This window comes from Somniosus microcephalus, chromosome 19, assembly GCF_052327205.1.
Source record: "Somniosus microcephalus isolate GS21.2 chromosome 19, FLI_Smic_1.0, whole genome shotgun sequence".
Classification (NCBI taxonomy): domain Eukaryota; kingdom Metazoa; phylum Chordata; class Chondrichthyes; order Squaliformes; family Somniosidae; genus Somniosus; species Somniosus microcephalus.
Window position 1 is genome coordinate 25,735,532 of NC_141005.1, and position 14,068 is coordinate 25,749,599.

Sequence of the window (14,068 nt, forward strand, 5' to 3'; positions counted from 1 at the left end):
AAGGAAAATGCATAAACTAGTGGAATTCGAGCCCTACCCAGGTGGATTATTGGTAACATTGATATTACAGAAAGAAGCGTTGGATGGAACTCAGACAGTATGGAACATTTTGCAAAGATAGACCACAGACCATGTGCAGTTCACGCTAACACAGACTGCACCCACTCCTGGGTAAAGGTCATGTTAGATTGTTCCTGCCCACCAAAGGTAGAACAAACAAAACTCTAAAAAATTACCTAATCTCACACCCTACATTTTACAATGGGGAGGGAATCAGCCAACATTTCTGCTCCTGATTGCTATCCAGTGACCCCTATCGGAAAATGTGTGTGGTGGGTGTACTCCACAAGATCATACTGTGATGCCCCCCGTGGGGGAATGGTCTGTCAACAATCAATGCCAAGGCTCAACTGGGTGAAATCCAGGAGGGTTCCCCAGGTGTATGCAGGAGAGAAGGGAAGGATGGGAAAGAAAGACATGCATTTATATCGCGCCTTTCATGACCACTGGACGTCCCAAAGTGCTTTACAGTCAATGAAGTACTTTTTGAAATGTAGTCACTGTTGTAATGTAGGAAACGCGGCAGCCAATTTGCGCACAGCAAGCTCCCACAAACAGCAATGTGATAATGATCAGATAATCTGTATTTGTTATGTTGATTGATGGATAAATATTGGCCAGGACACCGGGGATAACTCCCCTGCTCTTCTTCTAGTGACTAGTGGGGTACCGCAGGGATCGGTGCTAGGACCCCAGCTATTCACAATATATATTAATGATCTAGACGAGGGAACTAGATGTAATATCTCCAAGTTTGCAGACGACACAAAGCTGGGTGCTTTGTAAAAATAGTTGACGTGACGGCGCTGTAAATAGCTGACGTGACGGCGCTGTAAAAATCGCTGACGTGTCCCTACGGGGAGTAAGCATTCCATTGTACTTGTACTTGTACTGGTTACATATGGCAAATAAAATTGAATTGAATTGAATTTGGGTGGGCGTGTGTGCTGTGAGGAGGATGCAGAGAAACTCCAGTATGATTTGGACAGGTTGGGTGATTGGGCAGATGCATGGCAGATGCAGTATAATGTGGATAAATGCGAGGTTATCCACTTTGGTGGCAAAAACAGGAAGGCAGATTATTATCTGAACAGCAATAGATTGGGGGAAGGGGAAGTGCAACGAGACCTGGGTGTCCTTGTGCACCAGTCGCTGAAGGTAACCATGCAGGTGCAGCAGGCGGTTAAGAAGGCAAATGGTATGTTGGCCTTCATAGCGAGAGGATTTGAGTACAGGAGCAAGGATGTCTTGCTGCAGTTGTACAGGGCCTTGGTGAGACCACACCTTGAGTATTGTGTGCAGTTTTGGTCGCCTTATCTGAGGAAGGATGTTCTTGCCATGGAGGGAGTGCAGCAAAGATTCACCTGGGATGGCAGGAATGATGTATGAGGAGATTGGGCTTATATTCGCTGGAGTTTAGAAGAATGAGAGGGGATCTCATTGAAACTTATAAAATTCTAACAGGACTAGACAGGCTAGATGCAGGAAGGATGTTCCCGATGGCAGGGGAATCCAGAACCAGGGGTCACAGTCTAAGGATAAGGGGTAAGCCATTTAGGACAGAGATGAGGCGGAATTTCTTCACCCAGAGTGTGGTGAACCTGTGGAATTCTCTACCACAGAAGGCAGTTGAGGCCAATTCATTAAATATATTCAAGAAGGAGTTGGATATATTTCTTAAGGCTAAAGGGATCAAGGGATATGGGGAGAAAGCAGGGACAGGGTACTGAATTTGGATGATCAGCCATGATCTCATTGAATGGCGGAGCAGGCTCGAGGGGCCGAATGGCCTACTCCTGTTCCTATCTGCTATGTTTCTATGTTTCAAAATAGTGGCCGTGGGATCTTTTACAGCCACCTGAGAGGGCAGATGGGGCCTCGGTTTAACGTCTCACCAAAAAGTCAGCACCTCCGACAGTGCAGCAGTCCCTCAGCATTGCACTGGAGTGTCAGCCTAGATCTTGTGCTCAAGTCTCTGGAGTGGGACTATGAACCCACAACCTTCTCACTCAGAGGCGATGGTGCTTACCACTGAGCCACTGGCTGACGCTGAGAATGATGCTACAGCAACCCCCCCCCCCCCCCCGCCTCCCCCCAAATGCAAGCAAGAGGCAGTGTTTTCTGTGCCTTTAGGCAGGGCTGTGCAGACCGCGACTACCCCCTCTCTCGGTGCTGAACACCCAGCCCTCCGCGTTTCCCCTTTAAATCGCTCGGTGTGTTATTGCAATGACGTCAGGGACAGGAGCAGCCTGGAGAGACGGGCGGTGAGCAGCGATCCGCCGGGAGTCTGGGCAGAGCAGCGAGCCGCTGCCAAACCCCCAGCATCAACAGCAGCAGCATCCCCGGCCGGCCGGCACTGCATCTCCAGTCAGCCTGGACCAGTCAGAGGTCGCAGCCTGAAGGCGGAGGACGCCGGACGACCTCTGATCCGGAGACTCTCTGATCTCCTTCGGTCTCTCGCTCAGGTTTATGTGTCAGGAGTCAGCGGCACTGAGCGATCCAACCTCAGGACAGACACACTGAGCGATCCAACCTCAGGACAGACACACTGTGTGACCTTCCTGGATACAATCTTACAGTCTCTTTTATAGATACTGTACAAGGTAGGTCTGCCCTGCATTGTTTGCCTTTCGTGGACACATTCATATTTAATGTCTCTCTTTCTCTCTCTCGCTCTCTCTCTGCTGGATATCTCTCACAATCTGTTATCTCTTGCTTCCCCCGCAGTTCCTGCAGGATGAGCGGTTCTGTGGTCCAGGAGCAGCCCGCGGTGACTTTTGCCTCTCTGTCTGTACCAGAGGCAGTCCACACTGGAGACGAGGGGTTCAGGTGAGAATAGGATCTGTCACTGCCTCAAACCATCTTATTTTAAACACTCACCCAGTCTACATGTGGTAACATGGAAAGATTGGAGCTGTGCATTTAAAAAAAAATGCCTCCTTTTCCTCGGCCTCCATCCCTTCAGTCCACTTTCCACCCTGCTCACCTGACATTTTCTGTGGTTGTGATGCGGAATTCAACAAGGTTACCAACTCCATCCTCCTCCACTGCCTCTCTGCCATGGGTCCTTCTTCACTTTGTTTCACTGCTTCCAATGCAGCCAGCTCACCTGTACCAATGACTTTTTCTCTGGTCACCTCGGGAGTACCCCAAGGCTCCATCCTTGGTCCCCCTCCTTTTCCTCGCTTATGCAGATCCCCAGAGACATTAACTGTTGCCGTGCAGTCAGCTTCCATACGTATGTTGACGACACCCAGCTCTACTCCTTCGTCACCATCCTTAACTTCACGACTATCATTGTGCTGTCAGATTCTTTGGGCAGGATTTTCATTAGGCCGCGGAGGCGGGATTGGAGGCGTGTGGGGGGTTAAAATCTCGAAATCGGGGGGCACGAACCCATCCTGCCCCCAACCCGCCTCCATGCCAGTTTCAAAGGAGGCGGATACCCGACCCGCACTGGGACCCGCCTCCCCGAGGCGGGAAGGGGATTAGTGCCAATTATCTGCCTGTTAACAGGTAGTTAACAGGCAGTTTTTAGCCTAATCCCTATTTTTATTGCTGAAGTGTGGGATTCTCGACAGCTCCAAACCACACCAAGTTAGCGAGGCGGGCTGAAGGGTTTGGAGGGTTCGAGATGTCCGGTGTTCAGGTGAGTGATGGGTGCATGAGTTCAGAGGTAAGTGTGTTTGGTGTGTGTAAAGTGTTTAAAGAAGTTTTACTTACATTTACTTACCTTTACAGCCTTTCTTCCTTCAGGTCTCGGGAGTCCCTCATCTCACCGGCACAGAAAGCAGAATGGCCGCAATCTGTCAAAAGTTGCAGCATTCAGCTTTCTGTTCTGGAGAGATCTCTAAATCATCCTGAGAGGAAGGAATTAACTTAGAGTACAGATTGTCAGTGTTTGACAGCTTCAAACAGCTGTCAAATGCTGATATTTCATCTGTCAAAAGCTTTTGACAGATGAAATGTCAATCTGTGATGTCACCTGTTGCCGGGTGGCCCTTAATTGGCCTGCTGAGCCCGCTGAGCTCAACAAGGTCAATCAAGTGAAAATCACGTGGGTTGGCTAGAACTCGATGGAGGCGGGACTACAACCCCGAAAGTTGTAGTCCCGCCTCCTACATGCCTCCTCAATCAAAAGCCAGCCCTTTGTCTAACATCAAGTCAGGGATGAAGTAGAAATTTCTCCAATTGAACATTGGCCAGACTGAAACCACCTGTTCGGCTTTGACCAAAAGCTCTGCACCCTTGCCCACAACTCCATTCCCACCCTGGTTGCTTGCAGAGACTGATCTAAATGTTTTACAGTTTAGGTATCCGGTTTGACCTTAAGCTGAGTTTCAAACCCTATATCCTATCCACCACCAAGACCACTTCTGCAGCATAATCAGGCTCATCTCTTAGCTAACCCCCAGTGCTGTTTAAATCCTTACTTATGCTTCTGTTACCTGCAGACTTGACTTCTTCAATATCCTCCCCAATGGCCTCCTGACCTCCACCCTACATAAACTCCAATTCATCCAAACCTCCACCATCCATGCCCTTTCTCACATAAGTACCACTTGCCCATCACCCCTGTGCTTGCCAACCTCTGTCTCCCCCTATCCCCAACGCGTTAAATTCAAAATCTTAGTCCTCATTTACAAATCCCTCCACAGCCTCATCCACCTTACCTCTCCAGCCTTTCTTAAGTGCCTGCTTGGCTCAGCTGCTAATATTCTTGCCCCTGAGTCAGAAGGTTATAGGTAATCTTGTGACATGGGTTGGTAATTAGTTGGGAGGTAAGAGACAGAGAGTAGGGATAAAGGGGATGTACTCTGATTAGGGGCTGTGACATGCGGTGTTCCCCAGAGACCTGTGCTGGGGCCTCAGTTTTTCACCATATATATCAATGACTTGGATGAAGGAATAGAAAGTTGCATATCCAAGTTTTTAGATGGCATTGTTAGGAGGCACAGTTAAGTTGTGTAGGTGGGAGCAAGAAATTACAAAGGGACATAGACAGATTGAGTGAGTGGACAAAACTTTGGCAGATGGAGTTCAGTGTTGGAAGTGTGAGGCCATCTACTTTGGATCTGAGAAAGAAGAATCCAAATATTTTCTAAATACAGGGTAGTCAGAGACTAGGAGCTGTGGAGGAGCAATGGTATTTGGGTGTCCAGGTCCACAAATCACTAAAAGCTAGTGCACAGATACAAAAAGTAACCAAAAAAGCTAATGGAATGTTGGCCTTTATTGTAAGGAATGTTTTCCCATACAAAGGACATCGGAGGTCAGATTGGCCTAAGGGCTGATCTCACCTTGATTTCCTTTGGGTTCTCTTCTTCGGCTAGCAGCCTACACCTTGCTTCAAGCTTTGTTGTGCCATCATAAATCATCTTTTGCCATCTTTTCCTGTCACAAGTACCATGTTCCCATATGTCAGTTGAAATGCCACATTCTTTTAGATTGGTCTTTAGGCCATCCTTATATCTTTTGAACTGGCCACCACGAGAGCGTTTACCAAGCTGCAGCTCACCATTGAATACCTTTTTGAGTAGTCTTGTATTAGGCATTCGAACTAGGTGCCCACCTTAGCTTTGCCTTTACGATCATTACCTCTATGCCTGGAATATTTGCTCTTCAGGACCTCAGTATCCGGAATCTTGTGCCGCCATCGAATTTTCATGATCTTTCTGAGGCAAACTAGGTGGAAATGTTTGAGTTTTCTGATGTGGCGACTGTAAGTGGTCCAGCTATTGCAAACGTACAGCAAAGATGTTATAACTATTGCCTTGTAGACCTTAAGTTTGGTTGTCATTTTAATGCCCCTTTTATCTCATAACCTCACATGGAGCCTTCCAAAAGCATTAGAGGCTTTAAACCATCTGAGGTTCACCTCATAATCTAGACGTGCATCACGCGACATGGCGCTTCCTAGGTAGATGAACCTATCCACTGCAGACAGCGTGTGCCCCTTGATGGTAATATTGGGTGGCACCTAGGGTCTTCCATCTGCTTCAGCCTGATGCTGAGGCCAAATTTCTTACAAGTTTCTGAAAAATGGTCCATGATGACTTGGAGGTCCTCTGTGTGGGCAAATAAGAGCTCCCAAACGAGTTCTTCAGGGATTTTAGTTTTGGAAGGCAGGTGGCAGTGATTGTACAATTTGCTATCCACTCCTGAAGTGAAGATACACTCCTTTATCTAAATTCCTGAAGGCATAAGTAAGCATAGAAGCAAACAAGATACTACGCAAGGTGGGAGGTAGAACTCAAACCTGTTTGACACCATTGGAGACAGGGAAGATATTGGAAACTTCACCATCTTCCATGGCTCTGCATCATAAGAAGATAAGAACTAGGAGCAGGAGTAGGTCATACGGCCCTTCGAGCCTGCTCCGCCATTCATTAAGATCATGGCTGATCTTCTACCTCAACTCCACCTTCCCACACTATCCCCATATCTCTCGAGTCCCTTAGTATCCAAAAATCTATTGATCTCTGTCTTAAATATACTCAACGACTGAGCCTCCACAGCCCTCTGGGGTAGAGAATTCCAAAGATTCACAACCCTTTGAGTAAAGAAATTTCTCTTCATCTCAGTCCTAAATGGCGGACCCCTAATTCTGAGACTGTGACCCCTGGTTCTAGACTTTCCGGCCAGGGGAAATATCCTCCCTGCATCTACCCTGTCAAGACCCTTAAGAATTTTATATGTTTCAATGAGATCACCTCTCATTCTTCTAAACTCTAGAGAATATAGGGCTAGTCTACTTAATCGCTCCTCATAGGATAACTCCCTTAACCCAGGAATCAGTCGAGTAAACCTTTTGGGACAGCCAACCTTGGCCAGTAGTTTCCAGAGGCCCTCTCTACTGACTGTATCAAAGACCTTTGTGAGATCAACAAAGACACAGTAAAGGTCCAAGTTTTGTTCGCGACACTTTTCCTGAAGTTGTCTGTCAGTAAAGACAATATTAGTAGTCCTGTATTAAAGCAATCTGAATGACAGGAAGATTGCTAACAGCCTGAATAAACTGCAATATTGGTTGAAAAGCATTTAACATTTGGCTTACCAAAGACCAAGAAATAATGGCAACACGAAGTTGTATCTCCTAATTCCAGGTGTACAAAAATGGCACTTATCAAATCATCACAAACAGTAATGATAGTTTTCTTTCCAGATTTACACTCGCTCAGCATTAGCTGGGTTCACATTAATATGGCATAACTCAGTTTAGCACAAGAGCAGTTCAACCTTTAACTTGGTTCAACTTCATATAACATCTCGTCAGTTCAGCATTTTTTCCCGAAGATTACATATAGGTAGTCTTCCGTTTGTGTAGCAGCGTAATCAATAGTAATTGTACTCTCTCCATTTAAGCCAGTGGTATTAATCGAGGATTTACAATCACTTGCTCTGGAAGTAGTTGCTCTGCCGGGCCAAGGTTGAATGCTCTGCAGTGAGCTGGTTCCGTCTCTTTATATATAACAATAATATACTTGTTACGGCAGGTTATGTCTTCAGCAGGTTTACACTGATCCACTTTCATGCCTGGTTCATCAGACAGCTGTTTCTCTGCTTATTCTGTTCATTCTATACTCTAGACACTACTGTTACTAATAATTGATTAACCCAGTTGTATAGCATTCCCACACCTGCTTTGTTAATTGATCCATTATCCTATTTATTCGAATGGGGCTAATGCTTGCGTTGGACTAAAGACAGTGGAATTTATAGGAATGTGTGAAGTGCTCCACTGCTAATGCTCGTCAACATCATTTCTAGGTGTCTATTTCTTATGCTTTGAGAACTTACCGTATAAAAATAATTGGTCACTATAACTGCTAGCCCTCTCTCTGAACTGAACCAACTTTCTCTTGACTCCTGTTAGCTTCTTCTTCTGCACAAGCTTCTCCCTGTTTCTGAAGTGGTCTCTTCCTTAGTCTTGCCTCCTGTTTCTTCCGCTCTTGCCGGTCTCTTTCTTCCTCTCTCACGTCTGGAAACCTGGGATAAAGCTACCTCTCTTTTACTTGAGCATCAAAGGACACTTTAGACATTACGACCTGCCAATCATTTCTTCATCAAGGCTGGATCACTTTTCCTTTAACCGATCTGGACCCAACTGTCAAAATACTAAAAGCTCTTGGTTCTGATAAGTTTTGGCTCCAAACTCCATTATATTTGACAACCATCTTGAAGTGCCCTTTCTTTATTACTTCAACATATCTCTAAGGTTCTTAATCATGAATTGACATGGTAAGTACAGGAAACTTTGTGTTATCCGGAGGCTAAATGTCCGGCAAGCTCGAGCCACCGGCAAAAATCAGGAGCCATTTTGTTAGGTTTTTTTTCTTCTCGTGGCTTTTTTTTCCAACAGTCAGGCTCTGCAAAGTCTCTCTGAAGCTGTTGCTAAGCTACAGAGACGCTTCCAAGGTACGGACCGACTGGTTAGAAGCTGTTGCTAAGCAACAGTGTTTGTTGTCAGATACGGAGATGAAAAGCTCCGTATGCTTCAACATTAACGCTGGTGTGTCCGGCAGTTTTGAGGGAACGGCAACAGCGCGGTCCCGTCGGTGCCGGATAGCACAAAGTTTCCTGTATTTTTATTACAGTTAACGCCCAAGCTTTGGTGCTCAACCGTCCTTTAGCACCCCACATGTGAACGGAATGTTTGCAACTCTGTTATTAGTGTATGTGTATCATTTGTTGTTGAAATTGAAAGTATATCTGGCACTTGTCATTCAGAAACTCCCTGTTATGCATCAATATTGTCATAAACACAGGTAGAGAAAAAAGACGTTATCAGTTTGGGGCCCATAAAGTTTAGTCATTTGTTTGTCATCAGTATCCTTTAACCACAGATATAATCTAATCTTTTAAAGAATCCACAAAAAGCAAGCACAATGGAATAAAAACCTTATCTTATTCACCCCTAGTTTCCTTGGCCTCCTCCAGACTTGATTACTCTAATAACAACAGAAAATGCTGGAAAAACTCAGCAGGCCAGGCAGCATCGAGGAGAAACAGAGTTAACGTTTCGAGTCGGAGGACCCTTCGTCAGAACTGGAAAAGGTTAGAGAAGAGGGATTTTTAAGCAGGGGCAGGGAGGAGGGGAAGGTCTGTGATAGGCTGGAAGGCAGGAGAGATTGACTGACAAAAGGGATGATGGTGCGAGGCAAAAGGAGAGGTAATGAGACAAGTTAAGAAACAAAAGATGACTCTAGATGAGGTGTGAATGATGATGGCAGCCCTTGCTTAAAAATCTCTTTTCTCTAACCTTTTCCAGTTCTGACGAAGGGTCATCCACCTGAAACCTGAGTGTTTCCAGCATTTTCTGTTGTTATTTCAGATTTCCAGCATCCGCAGTATTTTGCTGTTGATTACTCTAATGCTCTCCTTGCTGGGCTCCTGTCCTCTACCTTCCATAAACTCCAAACTTCTGCCATACATATCCTGTGCGGCAGAGAATCCTGTGCACCCATTACCCCAGTGTCTCTGCCGTACACTGGCTCCCAGTCCCCCAACACATTACATTTAAAATCCTCATCCTCAGCTATAAACTCCCCCCCAGCCTATTTCTGTCCAGCGCTCTATCCCCTCCTGAGTGTTTCGTCCTTCTGACTCCATCCATCTGCACATCCTCCCACCTCCCTTTGCTCTACCACTGGTGGAAGATCGTTCAGCCGCCACACTCCCACACTTTGGAACACCCTCCCTAAACCTCTCTGATATTTGACCTCTCTCTCCACCTTTAAAAACCTTCTCAAGACTCGTCTTTTTGACCAAGCTTTCAGTCACCCCACCTAATCTTTCCCTCCTGATTTGGTGTGCATTTTCCTTACACCTATCTGTGATGCGCCTTAGGACACTTCTTACACTAAAGGTGCTTCATAAATACAAACTACTGTGATTTTTTTCTAGACTAGGTATAACACTCCTGTATAAAGAAAGAAAGAACTTACATTTCTATAGCGCTTTTCACACCCTCAGGACACCCCAAGCCCTTTACAGCCAATGAAGTACTTCTTTTTGTAGTTACTGTTGTAACGTGGGAAAAGCAGCTGCCAATTTGTGGGATAGCAAGACCCCACAAACAGCAGTGTGATAATGACCAGTTCAACTGTTTTAGGTGTTGGTTGTATAACACACTGCATTAGTGGATGTAAGACCACAGCGCATATTATGTTATATTATAGCACACAGTGTGCTAATCGATATAAAAATTATTTTGTAGATTATATAACAACTTGCTGTAATATATTAAAAGTCCCGTCTATCATGCATGTAACACTTTAAATTTGTCGTAGTACAAAAAAACTCTTGCTTTTGCGATTAGCTCAAATTTCCCTGGAACCAATCCAAAAGCAGCAGATCAGGATTCACTGAGCCTGATCGGCTTTATTCTCCCTCATCATATCTGTCACAAATTTCTACCTTTCCCTGCTAAGTTTGCTCAGAATGAACCTCGACCCTCTGTCCTGTAAGGCCCAGTACCACACTGGGTGCACGCACATACTAAAACATCAGAGGAAGCAGCTGATTGAAAAATACATGTATTTTCTATAAATAACAACAGAAAATGCTGGAAAAACTCAGCAGGCCAGGCAACATCCATGGAGAGAAATTTGAGTTGACGTTTCGGGTCGAACCCTTCTTCAAAACTGGAAAGAAAAGAGTTTTTCCAGCATTTTCTGTTGTTATTTCGGATTTCCAACATCTGCAGTATTTTGCTAATGTATTTTCTATATCCAGTTGCACTGCCGTTTTCAATCTCTGTTACTCTGACAATATAAATTCCTCTGAAGCATATCAGATTTACCCCCCCCCCAAGCTTCTGCTTTGAGATTCCCTCGGCAGTTTTGAGTTTCACTCTGCCCTAGCTGATCCTGTCTGCATTCTTTAACAGCTGGTCTGATTGCAGGACTCACTTCGTTTAAACCTTTGGTGATAGTGCAAATGGGTTGATATCGGATCGCCTGACTGTTGTACACCTCTCCCAATATTGGTTTACCAGAACCGAAAATCCGGAGAGGGGTAATACGGGCAGGTGGTCTGTTAAAATCACCCCTCACTGAGTGTGCATCACTTCACGAAGCAAGGAGCAGGACAGAATCCACCCGCAGGCTGCCTCGCTAATCTGGTGTCCTCAGAACTAAACATTTTTACACAGGACGGACAGAATTGGGTCAAGCAGTGACGACTGTAATATACTTTGCGTTCAGCGAATGCATAGCATTATTGGTAGGATAGAGATCCGAGAGGAATGTTCCCGAATCAGGTCCTAACAGAGGCCTGCCCTTGAAAGTTCAAACAAAATTAGTTTTTCTTCTAGTTTTTAATTAAAAAAATGACTTTGGGGTAAAAGCCATTCTAGAATATGACTGTGTGCAGAAGTCTAAGGGGAATCATAGAAAGTTGTAGCACGGAAGGAGGCCATTTTGGCCCATCGCGTCCGCGCCGGCCAACAAAGAGCTATCCAGCCTAATCCCACTTCCCAGCTCTTTGTCCGTAGCCCTGCAGGTTAGAGCATCCCAAGTGCACATCCAAGTACTTTTTAAATGTGGTTAGGGTTCCTGCCTCTACCACCCTTTCAGGCAGTGAGTTCCAGACCCCCAGAACCCTCTGGGTGAAGAAATTTCCTCTCAAATCCCCTCTAAACCTTCCCCCAATTACGTAAAATCTGTGCCCCCTGGTTTTTGACCCCTCTGCTAAGGGAAATAGGTCCTTCCTATCCACTCTATCTTGGCCCCTCATAATTTTATACACCTCAATAAGATCTCCCCTCAGCCTCCTCTGTTCCAAGGAAAACAACGAGTAGCTGTCTGCCTGGTATTTCTGAGGCTTTGAAATCTTTGCCATAAATTCTCACCGATCAGGTTGTTGCGGGTCCGTCCTTTAAACTTGTTGAGGCTGATTTAAAAAAAAACCTCTATCTATATTTCTTCTCCTGTTGTTATGGAAAATAATAAAACCCAATGTCTACGTAGTTAAGATCTCGGCTCTGCAGGAGAGCATAAACAAAGTGTGAGCTGAGAAAGTGCCCTGGACATGTATCTATGGTGTTGCGATTGCTCTTCTCGCTAAGCATGATCCTATCAACACTTTGATCAACGCTGGAGTCATCAGTGGCAGAGATATCTTGTTTGATCTGAATCTGTTGTGTGTATCTTTATCTGGGTATTATATGTGTGTCAGTTTAACCTAGTTGGTAGCATTCGCACCACTGATTAAGACAATTATGGCATCTAAGCCGTATTCCAAGACTTGAGCACATAATCTAGGCTGACACTTCAGTGCAGTGCTGAGAGAATGCTGCAGTGGTGGATGTGCCGTCTTTCAGGTGAAATGTCAAGTCACGTCCCCATCTGCCTTTACAAGTGAACATAAAAGATCGATTTGGAGAAGAGTAGCGAGTTCTCCTGGTGTTCTGGATAGCATTCTTTCCTTAACCAAAAAGACAGATTAACATCATTTATTCATTTGCTATTTATCTGACCTTGCTGTGTGCAGGTTGGAAGACATATTTGCTTACCTAACAAGGGTGATTGCACTTCAAAAAGTAATTCATTGGTTGTAGAGCACTTTGGGACGTTTGTTAGGGAATGATAAGATGCTCCATAAAGGCAAGTTCTTTTTGTGTCTCTGTCTCTTTGTATGTCTGTCCCTGTTACTTTTTCTCTTTCACTGTGTGTGTCACAAGATCAGAAGATAGATACAAATGAACAAGACCATGTGCCCCATCCGAGCTCATTGAACTAGAACAAAACTACAGCTTCATGGCAGAGTACAGCAGCTTCTTAAATGATTTCAGAGCTTTGCCTTTACCTACCATTCCATGTGTTGATTATTCCTTGCGTGAGGAATAACTTCCTGGCATCAGTCTAAATTTGCCTTTTGCTAATTTGAGCCTGCAACTCCCTGTCCTGCGGTTTTAGTTTCACTTGAAGTAATGTTCTGGATTTGCTACGTGTATAATATTTACTAACTCATACGTTTCTATGAGGTGTTGTCTCAGTCAGCTCCTTTCAAGGCTGAAGAGTTCAATTTTATCCAAACTTTCCTCATAACTTGTGGACACTAGTGACACCAACACTCAGCTCCCCTGGCATCCTCCTCCTGGTGACACCAACACTCAGCTCCCCTGGCATCCTCCTCCTGGTGACACCAACACTCAGCTCCCCTGGCATCCTCCTCCTGGTGACACCGACACTCAGCTCCCTTGGCATCCTCCTCCTGGTGACACCGACACTCAGCTCCCCTGGCATTCTCCTCCTGGTGACACCGACACTCAGCTCCCCTGGCATCCTCCTCCTGGTGACACCGACACTCAGCTCCCCTGGCATCCTCCTCCTGGTGACACCGACACTCAGCTCCCCTGGCATCCTCCTCCTGGTGACACCGACACTCAGCTCCCCTGGCATCCTCCTCCTGGTGACACCGACACTCAGCTCCCCTGGCATCCTCCTCCTGGTGACACCGACACCCAGCTCCCCTGGCATCCTCCTCCTGGTGACACCAACACTCAGCTCCCCTGGCATCCTCCTCCTGGTGACACCGACACCCAGCTCCCCTGGCATCCTCCTCCTGGTGACACCGACACTCAGCTCCCCTGGCATCCTCCTCCTGGTGACACCGACACTCAGCTCCCCTGGCATCCTGCTCCTGGTGACACCGACACTCAGCTCCCCTGGCATCCTCCTCCTGGTGACACCGACACTCAGCTCCCTTGGCATCCTGCTCCTGGTGACACCAACACTCAGCTCCCCTGGCATCCTCCTCCTGGTGACACCAACACTCAGCTCCCCTGGCATCCTCCTCCTGGTGACACTGACACCCAGCTCCCCTGGCATCCTCCTCCTGGTGACACCGACACCCAGCTCCCCTGGCATCCTGCTCCTGGTGACACCGACACTCAGCTCCCCTGGCATCCTGCTCCTGGTGACACCGACACTCAGCTCCCCTGGCATCCCGCTCCTGGTGACACCGACACTCAGCTCCCCTGGCATCCTGCTCCTGGTGACAC

At 46.3% G+C, this 14,068-nt stretch overlaps 1 protein-coding gene across 1 annotated transcript in view; it reads left to right on the forward strand.

Moving 5' to 3' along the window:
* The first annotated feature begins 2,324 nt into the window (after positions 1-2,324).
* The window catches only part of inpp5jb (inositol polyphosphate-5-phosphatase Jb), a 97,709-nt gene continuing 85,965 nt past the window's right edge, over positions 2,325-14,068 (forward strand). Inside the window, exons 1-2 of the mRNA XM_085961417.1 lie at positions 2,325-2,663; positions 2,788-2,889. Coding sequence (XP_085817543.1) covers positions 2,798-2,889 — 92 coding nt within the window. The 5' untranslated portion in view covers positions 2,325-2,663; positions 2,788-2,797. The remainder of the gene's footprint in view (positions 2,664-2,787; positions 2,890-14,068) is intronic.